The 22576-nt window shown below is 40.8% G+C and overlaps 1 protein-coding gene across 5 annotated transcripts; it reads right to left on the bottom strand.

The window, feature by feature from the left end:
- Positions 1–1224: 1224 nt before the first annotated feature.
- Positions 1225–22479, bottom strand: dgkab (diacylglycerol kinase, alpha b). Of its 5 annotated transcripts, none has more exons than XM_042089926.1 (24): positions 22380–22479; positions 20562–20654; positions 19840–19916; positions 19187–19361; positions 18730–18804; positions 18567–18616; positions 18292–18366; positions 16382–16498; positions 16049–16166; positions 15752–15840; positions 15509–15619; positions 15267–15365; positions 14897–14968; positions 14533–14606; positions 13901–13975; positions 13181–13266; positions 12439–12528; positions 12104–12264; positions 7018–7082; positions 5399–5489; positions 4519–4699; positions 3498–3618; positions 3325–3385; positions 1225–1873 (listed from the first exon to the last, which is right to left on the bottom strand). In XM_042089926.1, the coding sequence occupies exons 2-24, from the start codon at positions 20638–20640 to the stop codon at positions 1793–1795; spliced, it is 2223 nt and encodes a 740-aa protein (XP_041945860.1). In that variant the 5' UTR covers positions 20641–20654; positions 22380–22479; the 3' UTR covers positions 1225–1792. The 5 variants fall into 5 exon arrangements, with proteins under 5 accessions (XP_041945860.1, XP_041945862.1, XP_041945861.1 ...); XM_042089928.1 differs by having other exon boundaries at positions 19229–19361; XM_042089927.1 differs by lacking the exon at positions 22380–22479 and adding an exon at positions 20738–20851.
- Positions 22480–22576: the final 97 nt, after the last annotated feature.

Here is a 22576-nt window from a genome sequence, read left to right as displayed (position 1 = left end):
CAGGAGGTCAAGATCCTGCACACAGAAAGCATGCGAGGGGCAGGCATCGAGTTCATGAGGTACATGTGAGCATGAAGCTCGGGTTACACAACCGGGGGCATTTCCCTGTCTGTAGCCTCGCAAAGGCATGCCAGTGCTAGGCAGTGTGGGGACAGGGACGGGGGGTGGGGTGCGGGGTGGGGAGGGATGTTGAGGTGGTGGCAGGCAGCGGGTGGGGGGGATTGAACAGGGTGTTGGTTCCACACCACATGATCCCATAAAAGCAGTCCTGGTGCTGGAAACGCTAACCCCTCAGTCAAGCACCGCACTGCAAGATCTGCAAAAGAGTGCTTATCTTGGGCACAATGTTCCTCACTAGCGCTGCAGCTACCATAATTAAAGAAACATGTTCTTTTAAATGCCCTCTAGGAATTAGTTTCTTATGGCAGTAGCCACTATACAGTAATGTTTCATGTATAAACTGTGGTGTTTTATGCTAAGAGGGTTAAGGCTGCCAGTCTTATGACGTCATTTTCTATATTTTTGATATGTTGCTGAGTAGATCATAAACAGCAAAGAAAAGTGATTGATAATGACTGACTGACTATTATTGTGTTACATGCTTCAAATGTAAAGCACTTTGAGCTGCATTCTGTGTATGAAAGGTGCTATACAAATAAAGCTTATTATTATTATTAATTTAAAAAGACAAATCTGTGTATTGACTGCACCAGTGTATTAATTGCAGTGCCCAATGAATCAGAATCAGTGCTTTAATCAGAAAGAAGAATAAAGAATGCACTCCCATAGGTCTCCCCTGTGTATTAACCTCATAGTGCACTCTTAAAACTAATGTGTTGGAAACAACACAAACTGTGTTGTCCATATCTGGACATAGAGATGTGTTAAAAAAAACAACACAAGTTGTGTTATTTTCAACACATTCTGTGTACACTCTTGAAACGAATAACAAAAGAAATGTGTTGGAAACAGCACAAACTGTGCTGTCCTGGACATAGAGATGAGTGTGGAAGAAATTTAGCAAAATCAATGTATAGCAGTAGTAGGCAGGAAATGATGGTATTAATAACACTCATACAACACTCATAGCCACAGTATAATACAACATTGATCTGATCATGAACTAATGAAGATTCTTTCAGCCATTCAAAACAATCACATTGTTTTTTTTTTTTTAATAAACATTAAACATCGATATGTATGTCGAAATGTAATTATCAAAACCACTTTAATATCAATTTATTATGAAGATGAACACATTTCCAAACTGGAGATTAGAACTACACCGGATAAAACTGAATAAAAATGTAATTGTACAAATACAAACAGCAAACCTATCATATTCATTATGTGACTATGTTAATAAATAACTTATGACCACACTGCAAAAGCTATTGTTAAATGCAATCCATCTGAAGAACTGAAATTGAATATTTCTCCCTCTTTACACAGTAGTATAATATAACACAAAGTGGCGTAATAGAACACCTGTTACTGATAACCAATACAAATACGTTTAAAAAGTACATTTGTCATCTGAAATGAACCATGTCACATTTCATGGCTGATCTGTTTGTCTGTGGTTATTAAGTGAACATGGAAATAGAGACTGATGTGATGTGATACTTCCGCCTTGAGAAGTCAGTTGGATGGACAGACAGACACACAGACAAACACATAGGGGGAGAAAATGAAGGGGGTAGGGGGAGAAAATGAAGCTATAGATGAAAATCAAGCTATAGATGAAAATCAAGCAAAGTCAGGTAGGAGACTGCAGGGCACTCAAGTTTCTTCATTTGAGGTGGAAGAAGCCCGTCGACTTGAAGGGCGATGCCATAAGCATGTTTGCTTGGTTCTTGTGGGTAATTTGAATCTTGGTAGGAGAGGATTGGAGATAAATAAACAAAAAATATTTTAAAGAAAGTAGCAGTGTAGCATTTACAGTAAGGTTTTTCTCCCCAAATATCCTTCCTTGATGGTGAGAAATTTTGATTCATGCTACCTTTAAATTCACATTTTTTGACAAGTATGCTATTCTACAGCTTATTCCAGACTGTTGCAATGTTACTTACTGTACATTAAAGCAGCACTACACAAGTTTTTTACGTAAGGGATAATGTATAGAACGCTGGTCATTATTGGGAAAATAAGTCCCGACAGGGCGAATTGGACCCCGACGCACAGCGGAGGGATCTTGTTCCGTCCTGAAGGGACTTATTTTCCCAATAATGACCGGCGTTCTATACATTTTCCCGCTTATTACACGGCTACTTGCCAAACCGAAACAATAAACTCCCCACGATATGACTCTTTAGCCTACATAGACTAGGCTATATCTTATTTGTTACCGTTTCATCGTGGCTTTTGCTGAGAAACAAATAGTTTGCAACAGCACACGCTGAACTAGAATCAAACATTCTTTAGAACACAGCTGATCAACCGTCCGCTTTCACTTTTGAATGAAGTTCTAGTCCTTGCGTAGTGATATGAAAGACGTGAAATAGAAGCACAAAACCCATTTTCCTTGACAGCGGTCTGTTATACTTAGCAACGGTCTGTTATTGAGAATTAGCAGACCACCGAATGTTCGGAAGGCCCATTCAAGTGAATGGAGCATTCTTCAGCATTATGAAGAGAGTGTAATAACTTAATATAACAGCTTCAAAATCTATTTGATGGTAAACAAACTTGTAATATAGGGAGTCGTTCATCTAGCATAGCCATAAAGGATAGCTGGTTAGCGACCCGCAGACGAAAAACCATCCTTGCAATTTCAGCTTTCATCGAACCAGATAACATTACCTTGTTAAATGTATACAGTGCCTATAAAAAGTATTGGATGTCAGGCTAACTACTTTTGGTATGATCTTCAAATTAATTGCTGGAATTATATTTTAAATGGTCTTGTGAAGGCCAGATAAGTAAGTAAGTAAGTAAGTAAGTAAGTAAGTAAGTAAGTATAAGTATATAATTGAAACACACTCAGCACACAGTGAACACACAGCGAGGTGAAGCACACACTATTCCCGGCACAGTGAGCTGCCTGCAACAACAGCGGCGCTCGGGGAGCAGTGAGGGGTTAGGTGCCTTGCTCAAGGGCACTTCAGCTGTGCCTACTGGTCAGGGCTCAAATCGGCAACCCTCCGGTTACAGGTCCGGAGTGCTAACCAGTGGGCCACAGCTGCCCCTACAATAAACACACCTGTCATTCTCACTACTCATCTAGACTACATGCACGTCATGTAGTTTTGGTCAGACATCCCATATCCCATCCCGTATCCCAACATCCCATAATTATGTAAGAAAACTCTTCCTTCAACTCACTGTGCATGGCGGCTGCATCCATGGCTCTCCATCTATCTGCATGGGCAGAGCTTTTAATGTCCTGTTGGGGAAATCAGAGACAGCCAGAGTCAAAAGAGGGGCTTCAGTGAATCCTCAAAAGGCAGACCAGCACGGTAGCTAGGAAAGGAGCGCCTGCTAGTCTGCATAAGCACCTGATTGTGATCTGGGCCGTCTGGGCCAGTCTGCGGCCCATGCTCTTCAGCCCAGAGTATATCTGGCCCATCTCCAGAGCACTCATCAGACCAACCACCTCCAAGCGCTTATCACTCATATCTGGAAAAGAAATCAGTATGCTCTTACCCTGGTGAACTTAATGTTGAATCCAACTTGATCATAAATTGTTGGCACATGACTGCTTGTTAAAAGTGCATTCTCATACTTGAATGGCCAAAGCATCTAATAGTATGTAAGCCATTCAGAAGCTGAATGCACACAATATCATCCAAAGGTTTTATTGTTTTAACTGGGATCACCGGATCAATAGTGCTCCTTTAGCCTGCAAAAGTAATAATCCAATCATTACAATTATAGTACAATAATCTAATATATAATACAAAATACAAAAATCTTGGTAAGAGTGGTCTCAACCATTCATAAAATTGTGTGAAGGACAAAAATGAGAAAACATTGGTGAATCCCAGAAACCAATGGACCTCAATGAAGTTAAAACATTGTTGATCACCAATAAGAGGAAATTTGTTTTTATATTGCTTCCTAGATGATGACCATTGAATCAGACAAGAGCAGTCAGAGAATTGCAGACCACCAAAGGGAAACCACATTCAAACATTTGCATTCTAATAAGGTTCCAGATGATCATGAAAACACACACACACACACACACACACACACACACACACACACACACACACACACACTCAGATGGACAGACCCAATTACAATGCCCCCCTCTACTGGGGGGTGAGGTTAATAAACTGGCAACAATAGGGTGTCATGAATACAGTAAGAATGGGTAGACTAAACTAGCTGTGGAGTATAATGTGTGCCATAGTCTCTACAAAACAGCCCCAATGTCTCTTGTGATCAGAAGGTCACTGAATAGATGAGAAGTGGGATCTTGCATAAAGTCAAAATCAGTTAGCTTTACTATGATGACAATACAGATATGTATAATTTTAGAGCCATCTCCTTTTGATATATTTTCCTGCATACCTTGGGACCTAGTCTTCAGAGTGTCATGATCTATAATGACGTCTGGAAAATTTGTGACACTCTCAGCCTCGTCCTTCCGCGATTCTCCCCACAAGTTGGAGCCACCGTGCATGCTGGGAATGTTCAGAACAGCAATACCTTGTAGGTCCATACTACTCAGGTCCAGTGGAACCCCACAACACTAATAAGGAAGCAACAGTAAGGCATAGTCTTATAGTACAATAGGAAGCTTGCAGTGACAAGTATAAGTATAAGTATAAGTATATATACTTTTTTGATCCCGTGAGGGAAATTTGGTCTCTGTATTTAACCCAATAGTGAATTAGTGAAACACAGCACACAGTGAACACACAGTGAGGTGAAGCACACACTAATCCCGGCGCAGTGAGCTGCCTGCTACAATGGCGGCGCTCGGGGAGCAGTCAGGAGTTAGGTGCCTTGCTCAAGGGCACTTCAGCCGCGGCCCACTGGTCGGGGCTCGAACCGGCAACCCTACGGTTACAAGTCTAGAGTGCTAACCAGTGGGCCACGGCTGCCCCTGGCTGACAATGGTTTATCAAAAGCAGAGTAAAGCCTGTTTTATGAGCTGTGTGATCATGCGAACATCACCTTCTCGCAACAGATATTACAAATTAGCATTAGCTATAAATACTATGATACTTCCATCAGATAACTGTTCTAAGTTTGTCTATGTATATGTCTGCCCCTATCAAAGAAACTGTAAATAAATTAATACGATTTCCATGGCCATATTGACAGGGGACAGCGTATTCTCACTCCTTGTCTGAGCCCTGTGCCTCACAAGGGTAAAACAGACTTCATTCAATACAGTAGAGCCACCGCTTACTATTTCAGCATTTTCTAAACACCAGTTCCTCACCTCAATAGAAAGATAATCCGACAATTTCTTGCAAGAAGCAGACATGGTCTCAGATGTGGCCAGTTCGAAATAATACAGCTTGTTTTTTGCTCTTAAAGACAAGATGAAAACAACAACTCATTTCTTTAATATCATTACACTTATACATAGCCTTATTCTACTGCTCTTCATACTATCCATCCTGCACATACTTATTCTTAATACTTTTATAATGTTACTGTATCTGCACTACAATGGTACTGTTACCACACTGCACATAGCTGTACATACTGTACATATCTGTCTATATGGGTTATACTGAATATCCATATTTATTCTGTTTTTCTCACAATATATTCTGTTAAAGGAATTATCCGGAGTAAAATGCACTTTAGATCGATTTACGGATGATTGGGGGTACATACGTTGAGTTGACATCAAAATCATGTCATTCGTGGTAGTGAGTAGAGGGTCCCTAAAGCCAAACCGAAGTATCCCGAGGTCTTTATGTGGTCGGATAGAGAGTCCAGAATGAATTTCATCAAGTACCTTTCCGGAAATGTTGCCATCTTTGCTGCCATCTTCAGGGGAAAGTCTGTAGGAGTCAATTGCTGAGTGTGTTGTAACACGCTCTGGAAATTCACAATTTCGTCGCCGTTTAAAAAAAATAAAAAAAAACATAGTCCAGTCCATACAACTTCATTTCAATTTCGAAAGAAATACTGGACTATGTTTTTTTTTTTTTTTTAAACGGTGACGAAATTGTGAATTTCCAGAGCGTGTTACAACACACTCAGCAATTGACTTGGCTTTAGGGACCCTCTACTCACTACCACGTAAGTGTTATGTTGTTTGGAACTGTAGAAGAGGTATAAAAATAGCGTTTTGTAGCGGCGAAATTGATATGCCCTGCTCACTTCCAGGCTACGAGTTTTGACTGAAAACGGTACAATCGAACTTTCTCAAAACACATCTGAATGACATGATTTTGATGTCAACTCAACGTATGTACCCCCAATCATCCGTAAATCGATCTAAAGTGCATTTTACTCCGGATAATTCCTTTAATACATTGCATATATCTGTACATGTTGTTCATACATTGTTCATATCACATAGCCATATTCTGCTCTTATAAAGTAACTGCTAATACACTGCACATATTTATATCTAATTTATATGACTCTAAACCACCTTCTGTAAACCAACTGCATACTGTCTACACTGCACTATATTTCTTGTCCTGCCTATGCATCACCTGTCTATACTTTGTATATCACATTGCACTTTTCTGCTTTTTTGTACTTCTGGTTAGATGCAAACTGCATTTCGTTGGCTTTGTACTTGTACTCTGCACAATGACAATAAAGTTGAATCTAATGTAATCTAATCTAATTTAATCTAGTGGTCTAAATGTAGATGCAGTCAGACAGTAACTTTTAACCCATACTGTAGCACCCTTCAAATGATCCCATGATTTTTCTGTCACTCTTCAGGACCAAATGCAATAAAATCTAAGGCTGACTAAATATATTTACTGCATCTGGTACATGATTTTAATCCGACAAAATTCATCAACGCAACTCAATCCCACCCATGTCTTGAAAAAAAAAGAACAGATTCATGAGCAGCAGATTTACCTGCTATTAAACTTCTGTGGGTTCTTCTCCCTCAAAGCGTGGAACCGATGGGCAATGGAGGCATCCTAAACATAGTAATACTGTGTTATTTATACTATAGATCAAATGTATTTTGTATGACACATTGACACAAACATGATTCTACATCTAGTCTATGTAAATACAGCGTGGGTCAAACTGGCAGAGGAAGTAAGAACTCAAGCAGAAATAAAGGAAGTCTACCCTTTGTAAACAATAGATAGTAGGGGGGCCTATGTGTCTAATTTGGGGGCTTGTGGGATTCGCATGTTAATTTTTGGAGAGTATTATATCTTTGTTCTAGGGGTTCTTAAAGGTTCTTCTTTGAAGGTTTTGAAGGACCCAAATCAAACGTCAAATTCAGAAAAGGTCAAATTTGGTGTTTTGTCCATAAACCTCACATTGCTGGTATTATAGCATAGGGTTTGGTGCAAAGATATTCTACAAGGTAGTGTGTAAAAGTGGACCACATAAACAATACAACATTATAAAACATTTTTTCAGAGCACAAAGTGCAGAGATCTCTGTTAAATCAAGTTTAATAGACTTTTACATAGTACCAGCTGAAGTCTGTAAGGCCTTCCGAAGCCTATGTAAGTGTGAAGAAAAGAAAGGGTAAAGGATCAGCTAGACAAACAGACAGGTGTGTGTGTGTGTGTGTAAGAGAGAGAAAGAGAAAGAGAGACACTACCAGCATGGACGGATTATGAACTTTCAGGCCCCTGGGCCCAGATGTATTAAGGGCCCCCCACTAATTGTTCCGGAGGACATTTTTTAAATTTATTTGATGTGATTTCCTGTATTCTGGTGCATTTTGGGGATGGCCAATACTTTATTTCAATCAGATTCATAGCCTATGTGTTGATATGATGTGTTGATATTGAGGCAATGATTCCATGCAATGGCTTGGGCCCTCTGACTGTTTGGGCCCGGTAGGCCCATGCAGTAATCCATCCCTGACTACCAGTGACAGTTGGCTGTTGATAGCTGGCAGTGATAGAATTTAGAATATCGAATAACTTGAAACACATAGTGCTCTGTTCTTCATGGTTGGTGATATTAGTGACCTTCTAGCCTTCTACATTTGAGCAAGCACATTTTCATAGTTCATGGTGGCACAGTCTAGTTTTTGAGGTGTGTCTTTCTGTTAGTCAGGTGATGGCACACATATTCTAAAAGAAACAGATTTTGGGCTATGTATCCAGTGGCAGATGTGTGTGGACTGGTGAATGACCCATCACTAGAGACATATGCCAAATTTCTTGTTTTTGTCCATGAGAGAGTATGGAGATGGGCATCACAGATCAGCCAACGATTACATTGTTACAGTGCAGTTATTTTACAACAGAACAAAGCAGTTTGGCACAGGAACTGCTACAAATCCACCTGTAACAGTGAGCATCTGCAGCATGCTAAGATTCACTACTAGAAATCATGTGAAGCAGGCAGGACTCAGTGTCTTCAGAAAAAACACGGTAGACCATCTTCTGAACCTGCAGCAACACCTGCAACTGCATCAAGTCATCTAGAGGGACACTTGTTCAGCAGCAGCTGCTGCCAGCATAGATAAGTGCTTCTTCTGTCAGAAGCAGACAAAAGAGCGTCTTCATGAGGTGTCTTCTTTCAATGCAGGCAACCAACCAAGAACTATAAGTAATATTTTGAAGTCAATGACTTTTAACAGGTAGCCAGTGTAAAAATGCTAGGATGGGGGAAATATGTTCATATTTTTGTGTGTGTGTGAGCAGCTGCATTTTGTATAAGCTGTAAGCTCTTTAGACAGGTATTATTACAGCCAGCATAATAGCATTGCAATAGCATTGCAATAGTCTATCCTTGAGATGACATTCATTTCTCGGCATCTGGTAAGGATAAGGACTTCCTTATCTTTGAAATGTTCCTTAAATGGTAAAATTAAGTCTTGGTGATCTGTTTTATGTGATTACTTAGTGCTAGGTCCTGGTCACTTATAACTCCTAGGTTTTTAACACTTGTGGATGAGGTTAGTGGAAGATCACTATATGTAGCCTGTGATGTGGATAGGATATCCCTCATCTTTTTAGAACCTAAAACCATGACTTCTGTTTTATCTGAGTTCAAAAGCAGGAAATTATTCGTCATCCATGTCTTTATATCTCTTATACATGTGTCAAGTTTGGCTAACGGTGTTAATTCATCAGGTTTTATGGAGAGGTATAGTTATGTATCATCTGCTAAACAACAGGGGCCCTGAGTACTGAGCCTTGAGGCACTCCACATTTTACTATAATCTGGATAGATGGTTTATTATGGACTTGTACAAATTGTTGACGGTTAGGAAGGTATGATCTAAACCAGTGTTTTTCAACCTTTTTTGTGCCACGGCACACTTTTGACACTTAAAATGTCCCACGGCACACTAACACACTAATCCTGTGTGAAGAAAAAATAAACATACCATAGCCTAAAATTTCAAATAATACACAGATATGGCCTTATTATGGCTTCTGCAAGACCTGCTCAATATAACAAGCGCCCTCTGTTTCATTTGTAGGTGACTATATCTCATTTAATTGTTGTTTTGAACTGGATATGTGATGATTCTGTGAATACTGGATATGGGGCCCCCGTTGTACAATGCCTGCATACCACAAATAGTGCAATCATACAATCAATGAGAGTATGTGGTTATAAATTCTTTGATGCAACAGTTGCTTTTCTGGACCAGTGAGTAACACCTGATGATCTCTCACGGCACACTAGTGTGCCCCGGCACAGTTGTTGAAAAACACTGATCTAAACTAAGCGAGTGCGGAGTCTTTGATGCCTATCAAATTTTCAAGCCTGTCATTGTCTATGGTGTCAAAGGCAGCGCTGAGGTCCAGGAAGACCAGTATCGACAAGACTAGGTTTTTTGAGGGAGGGCTTAATAACAGATGTCTTAAACTACTGCAGTACATGCCCTGATAGCATTGAATTATTTATAATCTAGAGCAAAACATTATCCAGGAAGGGGAGAGCAGTCTTAAGAAGGTGAGTAGGAATAAGGTTTAGTAGACTAGTTGTAGATTTTGATGAGGAAATTGTGGAGGTGAGATCTAATATGTTGTGTATATGTAAATAAATTAAATGTTGTTGAGGTCTCATCTGTGATTCTGTGATTTTGCCATCTTTCAGCAATGGAGTAGGCCTATGTGTATTTGGTGAAACTGATTGGTTATTGATCTTATCTCTAATTGTTTGACATACAATCATAATACTGACATACAATCATACTGTTAAAATGGTGTTGGTGTTAATTATAGTGAAATATACAAATTCACAAAAATAGGGTTAAAACCATAGACAGTAAAAGAAATGGACGAACAGACTCCGTCGTTTTCAATGGGAGGGCACTGAGTCAAATAGAACGATTTTTTAGTTGGTCCCCCCAGTACTGCGCAGACTCACACTTAACTTTCTTCTCACACTTCCTTCGCCTTCAAAGTCATCAAAGTTAAACATTTATTTATGTATTATTATTAATATCACCCTCACCAAGTCGTGTTAATGTTGAAGCTACCACACATGATCATCTTCAAAAACAGTCATGCTAAAACAAAACAAAAAAGTTAGCCTTGAAGCTGATCTTCTTTCCACTTTTCTGACCTAGGGTCAATCCATCGAAAACCTCTGAAATGATTAGTGCCGTTTTTAAAAAAAATTAGGTTTACTTTTTTTTTTATTATTATTAGGTTGCCTCTGTGTAATGCTTTACCAAAGATTGTTGAGGCGGAGCAAGATACTTCGTCGTAGTTCATGTCTATGGGCGCGAAATGGGGATCGAATCCTGTCTGCATAAAGAGGCGTGTCGATGACGTATGACGAGCGTAAGTTGCAACCGGCCAACAGCAGCGGCAGAAATAACCGGCGCACACCTGATATAAGGTTGATTTTCTCCAGACTGGATTGCTCAAAAATGCTACAAATGTACCTGAAATGTTCAGAAGGGTTTGAGGATCATGAAAATGTGCATGAAATTCACATTCCTAACTCTATAGAACCAAGACCTTAGCATATGTGGTGAAATTCTGAGCTATGCCCATAGACTTCAATGGAGCAGTCGCTGCCTCTGCTCTGCATAAAGGGGGATTTTGACCCCCCCCTCGTGCGATCCGGGTTCCCGGAAGTGGCTCCTGATGAAATATCTTGCTCCGCCTTAACAATCTTTGGCTTTACCTTAACATACGGTCGTGTATGCTAGGTTTTGCTTATGAGTTACCGTCATAGACAGTAAGGTGGACTGAGCTTCTTATCCAAACAATACGGTTATCTCCCTACGGCGCGAAAGAGAGATTACGTCAAAGCTAGCTTCCCTACAACCAAACAAGCTAACCATTCTTCTTACGGGTAACCAACGTTACGGACGAGGTAGTCGAGTCTGTTTTGCCTTTGTAGTGTTTATGTAGATTACACAGAAGCTACAATATCAGCACAGGATATATGTTATATGAAGTTATGGTATTTCAAAAAAATCCTAGAATGAATGAGCTTCTATGGGAGTTAGCAGAGAGGTGGTCCCTCCAGCCTACGTCGATTCTTCTACTTCCGGGAATTCGCCTGCCCCCTTGGTTAAAACAGGTAAAAAAAATGGAGACATCATTTTTCTCCATGTTCAATGACCTCTAAAGACAGTCCAACCACTCTCCAAAAATTAACATTTCAATCCCACAGAAACCACATAGGCCCCCTGACTAAGAGTACTGTGAAGGAATATTTTGGCATTTCTTATCCAAATATATATTTGAAAATATAAAATATTTGGTATATATGGTATACTTTTTGGTCCAAATGCTGTTGGCAACTTGTGGCTGCCATACACAAGTACAAAACAATCCTTTTCTAACTACAAATGTAAAAGAATGCTGAGCTATTCCTTCAAGCATATAATGAAACTGTTCTTTTTTTAGAACAGTTTCCTACCAAAGGGCACTGGGGTTGAACTCAGCTCAGTGGAGCCGCTACAACTGGGAGGACCAAGCGAATTGTGTCACCTCTTTCAGCTCACTGAAGTGTTTCTAGACTCCCTCCTCACTGGGCCTAAACTCACCACCCCAATGGAGAAGTAGTTGTTGATAATCTCGTAGGGCACAGGGTCCCCTTCCTCCTGAGGGTTGTTCGGGGTGACCCGCACACTCCAACGATCCATGGGAACCACAGATCCCGCTTCCACCTCCTTCAAGATCTCTCTGAGGTCTGAGCCATCATATCCTTCACAGAGAGATTGAGAGAGAGAGAAAGAGAGAGACAGAGAGAGAGAGAGACAGAGAGACTTTTATGTTATGGAAGGCAACATATACCACATAACTACAAGACTTAATTGAGTGTAGCAGTAGGACATTTTAAAACAACACATATAACTCATTGCCATGGGATATGTCTCACCCCCTCCCCAGCGCAGACAGCGTGCGAGGTCGTTCCCTGTGCCAAGGGGCAGAACAGCCACAGGTGGGTTCACTGGAAGATCTGCTTTGTCTGCCAAAAACACCCAGCAGTTAAGCAGATTGTTGGTTTGCTTGAGGAATATTTGCTGTTCATATTAGCCTGGCTCTGCCAGAGCAGATGCAATGAGCTCTCAGTATATAGCGGAGTTGGTTGAGGGATGTAAGTAATTCATATGTCACTCTTATAAATCAACAAAATGTGGGCTGACATGCAGATACAATGCTAATCTTATGTGTTATGGTTTGTATAATATTGTTTTATTTTCATTAGGCTGTTGATTAATTTGACATTATTGTTTATTATTGATATTCTCCTTAATGTATTCTTACCATGTCATTGTTTTTATATTATTGATTGAATGGACATTATTGTTTTATTATTGCTTTTCCCCTCATTTTTCATTGCTTATTTTATTAGGCTATTGATTGAATTGATATTGTTGTTTATTATTACTATTCTCCTTATTATATTTGACCAACATTCTAATCTGTTCCCTGTTCAATTTTAAATATTATGTTGTTTTGTATTTGTGTGTCGTTTTGGACAAAGGCGTCTGCCAAATCCTTAACCATAACCATAACCATAACCATAATCAAGAGGGCACTCTTTAATGCAAGAGTCTGCGAGTTATCAAAGGAATTCTGGAATTTTGCTCAGTTATGCCCCAGGAAAAAAATCTTACCAATAGCATCTAGGATCCAGCCAACTGTGCCATCACCACCACAAACCAAGACTCTGTACTGCTGAAGGTTTCGGAAGAAGTGAAGCCTGATATTTAAGCATATAATACACAAATGATAAGTATGAAAACTAGCAGTACAAATTATATTGATAACATAATATCCCTGCAACCTTTTACCCGAAACAGACACTTGTTTTTTGAAACATGAAAGAAACAAACGATAAAGGAACATGATCATCTATGAAAAAGTGATCGCAATAAGTGGAATAAGAGTCAAATCATTATAGGCATAATTAATTAAAGTGTCTGGGTTGCACTTGAGCTTAACAAATATAGCAATGATTAACTTAACTCAGGGCATTGGAAATCCTATGCTGCAAAGTGCCTCTGTGTTTTTCACAAAAACAGGTGATGGGTGTGGCTCGTGTCATTCTAAATAGTGAAATGACACTGTGGACGTTCATTTAAATATGGACAAAGTGCAAAGTTGTGCAAAGAGCAAAGTGCCTCAGGCGTGACCTAAAGCAATCATGTGGCATGTAGAAGCACTACGCTGACCCACCCATGTTTGCACTTATGATCTTTCTTATAGTATTGAATTAGCAGGTTCATTTTGTTCGCTAAGTTATTAAATCAGCTTCAGTTCATTTTTGCTCATTGCCTGACTTGGTACTTTGCCCATTGTTTAAATGAGGGCCAGGGGGTGCCTCCATGCCTCACCCAGGGCTTGGTCCTCCATTGTTGAGGTTGAAGACTTGTCGTGGATTCAAGAAGTACTGCATCTTCCTCATTACCCTTATTTAACAGCAAGAAACAAAAAGCAGAACAACTCCTATAAGTACAGAATTGTGTAATGGCGCTTACTGAACGTCTAAAATAACAATGATAATGTTCTTTGTTGAAATTTAGAACATTTTTATTTCAATATTGTACATTGTGCCATACATTGTAAATTCCATTTTATTAGTGTAGAGTAGATTCTGTGGTTTAGCTATATCTGACATTTGGGTCAATGACTCATAGCTTTTTATCTCTAAATGGGCTAATTTGATTGAACTTTGAGCACAGTGACAAGGAGACACAGATTTGAATTGTGTACAACGCACAAGACATTTCCAGTAAGTGAGAAGGTATCACTATCTTTATAGGACAAAATGGCTTCACCAGAACGAAGTCACATTGTCACAACACAAAGATTATTTGTTCTTTTCTTATCAAAGGCCATGTTTGTTACTAGTAAGTCAACAACCACAGTCCTCACACACAACTGATCACACAGCTCCACCCAAATAGGGTGTCCTGTATGCTTAATGTACACTAATGTGGAGGGTTCAAATTTCATAATTTCTCACCTCTCTCCTTGTTTCCCTCCACTTTTTGGATTTACAAAAACCAGAAGAGGATGCGTCTGTGGTGGAGGAGTGATCTGAAAGAGATACAGTAGATCAAGCGTTAATGGGTTTTCCTGGTCCTTAGAAGTCATAATTCATTCAACATAAGATAGAGTGAAACTTTATTAACCTACAAAAGACAATTTGAGTACAACAGAAGGCTGCAAGAAAGAAACAGACATGTAGAGAAACAGCAAACAAGGCTCCAGAAGTACATGACTTGAGATATGACTGCCTCAACTGCACATGTAAACAAGGTCTCAAGTTGGACATGCTCTGCATCAGTTAGAGAGGTGTACTAACGTGAGAGGAGAGGGAATCTTACGTGTAAGTGGGTTCCTTCTGATGTCATATTCATCAGGGGCTTCTCTGCGCATGAGCCGTGGCCCTCATCCTCCTGCACGCACACACAAACACACACACCCCAACACAAACACAAACACACACACCCCAACACAAACACACACACTCCAACTCAAACACACACACCCCAACACAAGCACACACACACACACCAATGCACGCACACAAGCAGGCACCAATGCACGCACACACACACACACACACACACCACAAGGTCACAGTAACTTATGTGCCACATGTAATACAATGATGTTGGATAAAGCAGTTACAGGTGCAGACAGTCATTTCCTAAAATGCATAACACTGTCATGGCAGAGGATTAAGAGAATTACCTTGAGAAGGGGACTGATGCACCATGGGGGTAGGATATGGTCTCTCAGAGGTCCACAGTCACACTCAGAAGAGCCCAGAGGCACACACTCATCGTGGCGCTGTGAAATTCCACATGTGAATGCATAAATAAATCACACGTTTTCACACGTATTGATAATTAAAGTAGATAATATTGATAAGTAAAATATACGATAGCACCAACATAGTCATTGATATATTTGTATGAACAGCAAGCCTGTACCTTGTGATGACACCACGCACAGCGTTTTCCTGTCAGAGTTTTAATCTTCTTTGGGCAGGAGTCACATTTACTGGCATCGCTCTCTGTCCTGATCCAGTCATGCATGGGAACCTGAGCGCCACAGCCCATAAACAGACAGCCAGCCAGACACAAAACAATCACAAGGTCATGACCTCGTAAAACCAGGCAACCCCCTTTATTTTTTTTGCTCTTTTCAAAATAAATGACCTCTTGCAGCCTCACCCCAATCTCAGCCTTGTTCTTGACATACGTGCGTACACAGGGGCCAGGGTTCTTGTTGGCACAGCGACTGTGGACCATGTATTTGCAAACTTTTGCCATAAGAAAGAATAAAAAACACATTTAGACCATTTTGGTTCACCACCAATAGACAGCAGTCTTCACCCACTAAATGGAAACACCATTATCATAAATAGTTTATCGTAAGCAAATCAATTATTCAAATCAATTTTAAAACAAAGTATAGAGTAGTGATGTTGCATGGTGTAGAAACTGAGCCCCCTGCTGGTGGGAACTCACCACTGCAGCAGAGGCCCTGTTTGCGGAGGCCCATCAGCATCCCGTCACACACGCAGCAGTAGGTGGGCTTGGTGAAGTTCTTCATCCGCCATGTGTGCTGGCTGTCCTGCTCCGCAATCTGACTCAGAGCCAAACAACATTGTGGTCACATTAGAGCGTTGTAAGGGCTGGCAGAGTGTCAACACTGAGGCCTGTGGTTTGCTTTTAGAAAAAGAGCTTACGCCACAAACGGCCACCGGAAATGCTGAGCTAGTACTTCTGGATCTCGCGTTTCAGTGCAATTTCCTGGCCGTCAGTGAAAAGCGTATTAGTCAATTGGCGAGAAAAACTTGCCTTTAAGCCAAGCAGAACTTGGAGAGGCACGTTGTTCATCCCTCCCACGATCCACTCCTGCTGGGTCACCGTCCCACTGCTATCCGCATCTATGGCCGTCATTGTGTCCTCCAGGAGCTAGGTCAATAGCAGTCAACTGTGAGCAACTGCAGGCCTCATCACAAAACAAACAGAGAACTGAAGAGAGGTCTGCCCAGTGAGACCTTACATGTCATCCTACTGACTCATAACTATCTCTTCTCCGAATGTGTGAACTCATGAATAGTTTCATGACCGTGTATTCATAAGGCACAAAACAAGACATTAGGATGAGATGTAACTTAAGACGGTCTTAAAGTTAAATACAATCACTGCTTGATAGAATTTCTGTCACTCTCTTCACTGCCCAAGCGCAAAAGAGTTGTAGTATAAAATGAACTAGATTTAGCAAATCTATGAAAAAATACTTATATCATAGGTGTATGGAAAAAAACTCAAGTGTGATCTGAAATGTGGACTGATGAGAGTTTATTTATATCTAAAGGCATCCAACACAGTTTCAAGGGTTTTTTGCTACTGGGCTCGCAGTTGCGAAGTGTTTGTATTTTACACAACTGTCGTAAACACCACTCATGCCCAACACCCTTCCCTCTGGGCACCGTACGTGTACAGATCAGCAAAGCTAATCTCCAAACAGCCATGTTGGTTGATAAGGTAATATGATACGATTTCATATACGTTGTGAACTATTGCACAGTTGCAGTAAAGCAATTAGTGATTGTGGGTGTGGAAAGAGCAAGTTGCAAGGCTGCCTGGCTCTGTAGATGGACAGGCTAGGGCTACGTAAGGTGTGCTATTCTCCCTATTACAAGGATACAAGGAAGTTTATTGTCACATGCATATAGTTACTGGAAGTAAGAAATGCAGTGAAATTATGTCTGGTGTCAGCCTATTTGTGCATTAATGGGGGGGGGGGGGGGGGGTAAAAAGTGCAGTAGAAGAGGGGTTTAGTAGATTAAGTGGCAAGGGCTGCATAAAAAAGGTGGGGGAGGATTGGGATTGGGGGGCACCAACAAGGAGCACCCAAGAGCAACAGTGGCAAGGAAAAACTCCCTTACCAAGGAAGAAACCTTGGGCAGATCCACGGCTCAAGGGGCTAACCCAACTGCCAGGGGTCTTGGTGTGTGTGTTGGGGGGATGACAGGGGAGATGGGATAGTGTGCTGTGTATGTGGGGAGAGGGCAGTGTGCAATATGTGTGTTGGAGAATGGGATTATTTACCTAGATAGTTTACTATCAAAATGATAGTGATGTTGTATTAAGGTAAAGACTGGCATAGGATCCCTTTATAACCAACAGCCAATCAAGTTACAGCTATTTCTATGTGCTCCTGAAGCAATGTGTTTATTGGTGTATGGTTTGTTCTGAGCCTCTATGTTTCCCATTTACGGGGGCAGCCGTGGCCTACTGGTTAGCGCTTCAGACTTGAAACCGGAGGGTTGCCAGTTCGAACCCCGACCAGTAGGCACGGCTGAAGTGCCCTTGAGCAAGGCACCTAACCCCTCAGTGCTCCCCGAGCACCGCTGTTGTTGCAGGCAGCTCACTGCGCCGGGATTAGTGTGTGCTTCACCTCACTGTGTGTTCACTGTGTGCTGAGTGTGTTTCACTAATTCACGGATTGGGATAAATGCAGAGACCAAATTTCCCTCACAGGATCAAAAGAGTATATATACATCTACTACAGAGCCAGGACTGCATACAAACACCAGAATGTGTGTGGGATTATAATCCCTGAATGCACCTTTAAAATAAAGAAATTGGCAGCTTTTGAGAGAACTCAAAAGAGAAGTGTAGTTGTGAGTCACTTTGGAGTGTCTGCTTGGTAACCATAATCACAACCAAGAGTTGAAGGAAATGAAGCAGTCTGTTACCGATCTAAGCTCTGTCACGTCCCAACCAAGATAATCTGCCGCACGCATCATCTGGGTTATTATTGAGTCCACTTCCTGGAATAATTCACAGGTATTTCAAATCAGTAAATCAAATATCAGATAGGATTTGAATATCATTTGCAAAGGTAAATCACAACATTAGCCTTAACTTAACTGACCTCCTTGGGAGTCTATGTGATTCCAGTGACCAGTAGATGCTATACTGAGCAATATGTTTTAAGATATATTTCATAACATATCAAGATATTACTTACTGATTTATCCAGATAGCCATTGCCATCTTTGTCATATAGTTTGAAGGTAACTATGCAAACACAGAAATGTCAGTCAGAAGTTGTTGCTGGTGCTATGGCCAAGTTCTATTTATTACCACTCAACGTCATATGAAACAGTCATTAACACAATATCAAGACTCACATTCCAGTTTGTCCCTGGGCTTTCCCTCCTCCAAAACAGAAAAGTAGCACGACATCGACTTGAGACAAACACCATCTAAAAGAGACACAGAACAGACATGCCAGGTGAGGCATCAGAATCCACTACACAGACATAACAATTCTGCAAGATTTATGAAATAATTCAAATGGCCATTAGCTTTTCATCAGTAACTGCAGTTAACATGGTAGAGGCTTAAATAAGCAAGGATTTTCCTTTACATGATAAAGCACAAACCCATTTTAAAACGCAGATGATGTAATCTTTTGCGATGAATTACACAACCAACGCATCTTCTCTTCAAGACGCTATAAATTAATTAAGACAGTACAGTCATGCCAACAACAATCAACCTTGGTGGCATGACTAATGTCTAGAAGGAGAAAAATCCTAATACAGAGGAAAGCATGCATAAGCTATGTGAGTTTGCAATGGATACCTTTCAGCAACTTGGTGGTGAAGTCTAGACTAGATATTATACCGTCTTTATGTTTTTCTTTGCACATCTCAGACTCCTGGAAATACTGATAGAGGTGTTGGCAGAGCTCGGTGGGCAGGTTGTCTGCCTCCAGATAGCTCTTGAGAAAGAGGGAGAAACCAGTCCTGTTGACGCGCTACAGCAGAACGTGAGTGGGAGGACAGATGACAGAAGGAGAACGAGGAGAGGAAAAGAGACAAAGAAAGGAGGAGAGCGCAGAGGGAGAAGAGAGGAGAGGAAGAAGAGAGGAGAGGGAGAAGAGAGGAGAGGAAGAAGAGAGGAGAGGAAGAAGAGAGGAGAGGGAGAAGAGAGGAGAGGAAGTTTAGGGAGAGGTGAGGAGGAGGCCAAATGGAGATGAAAACATCACCATAAATTGATCAGTGAATCAGACCCCAAAAACAGCTCACCACAGCAATTACATTAACGTAACCAACTGAGACAAAATAATGCTCGAGACAGAACACTGAGATCTAAACCTAATCTGATGATTCTACCATGTAATACCCATTAGAACACAATGAACAGAATGCAGATTCATGACAATCATGGGAGAACAGACTGAATTGCATTAAGCATTTTGCCAGCCAGACAGCAACGTTGTCTAATTTACTCACATCTCCGGACCTATGTTGCACCAGCTTGCCTCCAGCATTGAATTCCTTCACGACATCCTTCACCCTCATGCTGCTGTCTATTATTGGGACACAGCATAGATGGCATTAGACAGTTAGTTTAAGAGATGAAATCGTACATGTGCAAATGCAAACAACTCCATGCTACAAACGAACTGTGGCATCAAATGACAAGCTTGTTGCTGGGGGTGGGGGTGTGGGGGGGGGTATGGGGGTGCACTACTGCATTGTAAGTTATATGCACCACTAACATTACACAACAACACTTGTTAAACAGAACTACCTCAGCCATTTATTGGCCTGACTTTTGCACTATTATATTGACTGTCTACTGTATGCACAATTGCACAATTTCAACCCAAATTTTGCTGCTCTTATTTCTTTATTGTATGTGCCTTCTTATTTACTTTTTATATTGTTTACTTGAATGTTATGTTTGTCTGTGGACCTAAATTGGTAAAATATGTCTTGTCTCCACCGTGGGATAGTGGGAAACGTAATTTCGATCTCTTTGTATGTCTTGACATGTGAAGAAATTGACAATAAAGCAGACTTTGACTTGTTACGCAAATACAGTAGGCTACATAATGGCATGCAGGCGTGAAGTGGCACCTTAATGAGAGGCCCCACGCCCACAGTACATTCAAGAGTGGCGCAATTACCACAACATAACTGCTGCGACAGAGACTGTGAAGAGAACTCACACTCCATGTACTGCTGCAGCTGGATGAAATCAACAGGACTCAACTCGGCCCCACAGGACTCCGCTGCCAAAGACGTCATCTCGGATGTCCACTCTGACAGAGCGAAGACAAGAATGTGAGAGACAGAGTGTGAGAGATAATAATACCAAAAACTCTCAGAAAGAAACAAACCCTACACTGACTACCCTCCTTGTTTACAATCCGACAAGGCAATGGAGATGAAATGTGTGTTAGAAATTCCACTCTGGTTTAAAGACTGCACTCATGTCTAGGAATGGCACTGCAGTATTTCTTCCGGATGACACAATAGCCAGGAACAGTTTTTCCCCATTCCAGAGGAGAGTAGCTGACACTGAGACTGAGTACCGTATACCATATAAGAGATAACACTTCTATAAAAAAAAAAAAAAGAATATAGTTTGTTAAGGTCTTGCCCATGGTATTAAATTAGCTATAGTTAGTCTTACGACTTTCCACTTTGCCCATCATTCAAATTAGAGCCCTATGAAACCCAGAAACAAGTGTGAAATATGATGTCCTCTATAAATCAATGGTTTTGTTTACATTTCCAACAGAAACCAAGAGTGAAATTGGGCCTTGTGTTGTCAGCTACTGTAAAATGTTAGGGCATAAGACCTGAACTGAACAGTTGTAGCTCACATATGATCTGTTTGGTGGTATTATGTGTCCGTGATTTAAATAACCTACTTAAAAATCTATTTTCAATATTTTTATCTGATGCTGAACATCAGAGGAATTTATTTAATAAGAGATTAGCATCATGACTTTCATTTAAAAACAAGAATTTAGAATTTAAGGCTGTCTATTTAGCATCTCAACAGACCACTTTGGTTAAATACCATAAAATGTGATGTTTTTCATCTAGGACTAACCCGCCATGCTGATTAAATTTATCCTAAATCTGCCAACTGCACAGGTCATTTCTGTGCGCACACAAGGATAAAATAGTCTTAAAACAAATAAGCGTAGGCCTACAGTAGGCTTTGGTAGTCCTGCATGTTTGAAAAAAAAAATGAATTTGGTAAACAGTATTCAACTGTTCTTCAATCTGTGTCGCCTATTGCGTAGCCAGAACAAATCCTTTTTACAGTGAAAAGGGGGACTTTCTGAGCCAAAGATTCTGGTGCTAAGCCGCGGCTCAATCATCAAGAATCAGCGCTGCCTGAGTAGGCTAGACCTAGTCGTCATAGATTATTGACAGCAATCGACTGCTATTCTTCGACTACATTATGTCAATTAGTATACTAATACCTGTCTTTCAGCCTATAGGCTACTCATTATGGATCAGGTTACACAACTAAGACTGAATTGAATCTCACACGCAACCCCCGCGATCTTATCATCAAGATGTATGCCACCTGATACCTTCCGTGAGCGCTTTGTCAATGGCCTTAAAATTGTTATGCATTGACATTTGTCTTTCCTCATTAGAATGAATGTAAAAGCCCGAAAAGACGCGCATGATTTCACTTGCTACAAGACTGAGTGAAATCAACCGATTCACAAGTTGATGCAAACAAGTTCACGATGCCCAGCCTAACACATTTTTACTCAAATCCTCGATCATCAGCCTTTATCAATCACTCCAATACTTAGAAGCTTAATGAACCACTTCAAAAAGCAGAATTCTTACAAGAGTCAACGAGGCGTTAAGTGACAGCAAAATCAACTTGTTGCAAACGCGTGAAGACATTGCGCATGGTCGATCTGAACCCCGTTTTAGTTTTACGAAAACGTTTTTCTTTCCTTAAAATGGAGTTTCAGGCTATTCGAGATAAGCGAAAAACAACAACTTACGGAGGCGGTTGTGCTCCGAGTCCGACGTTCAACACTGACAGCACTGGCTAGCCCTAGTGTAGGAGGGTGGAAGTGGATTAACCAAGCATTAAATGGGCGGAGAGAAATAGCAGCCGAGGATCGTCACAGCGGAGAAGCACCCACTTTCGCTAATCCAATTCATTTTAGAAGACTTACTTTGAGATACAATAACGAAT

This window comes from Alosa sapidissima, chromosome 4 (assembly GCF_018492685.1).
Source record: "Alosa sapidissima isolate fAloSap1 chromosome 4, fAloSap1.pri, whole genome shotgun sequence".
Lineage (NCBI taxonomy): Eukaryota > Metazoa > Chordata > Actinopteri > Clupeiformes > Clupeidae > Alosa > Alosa sapidissima.
This window is presented reverse-complemented; position numbering and strand designations above follow the sequence as displayed.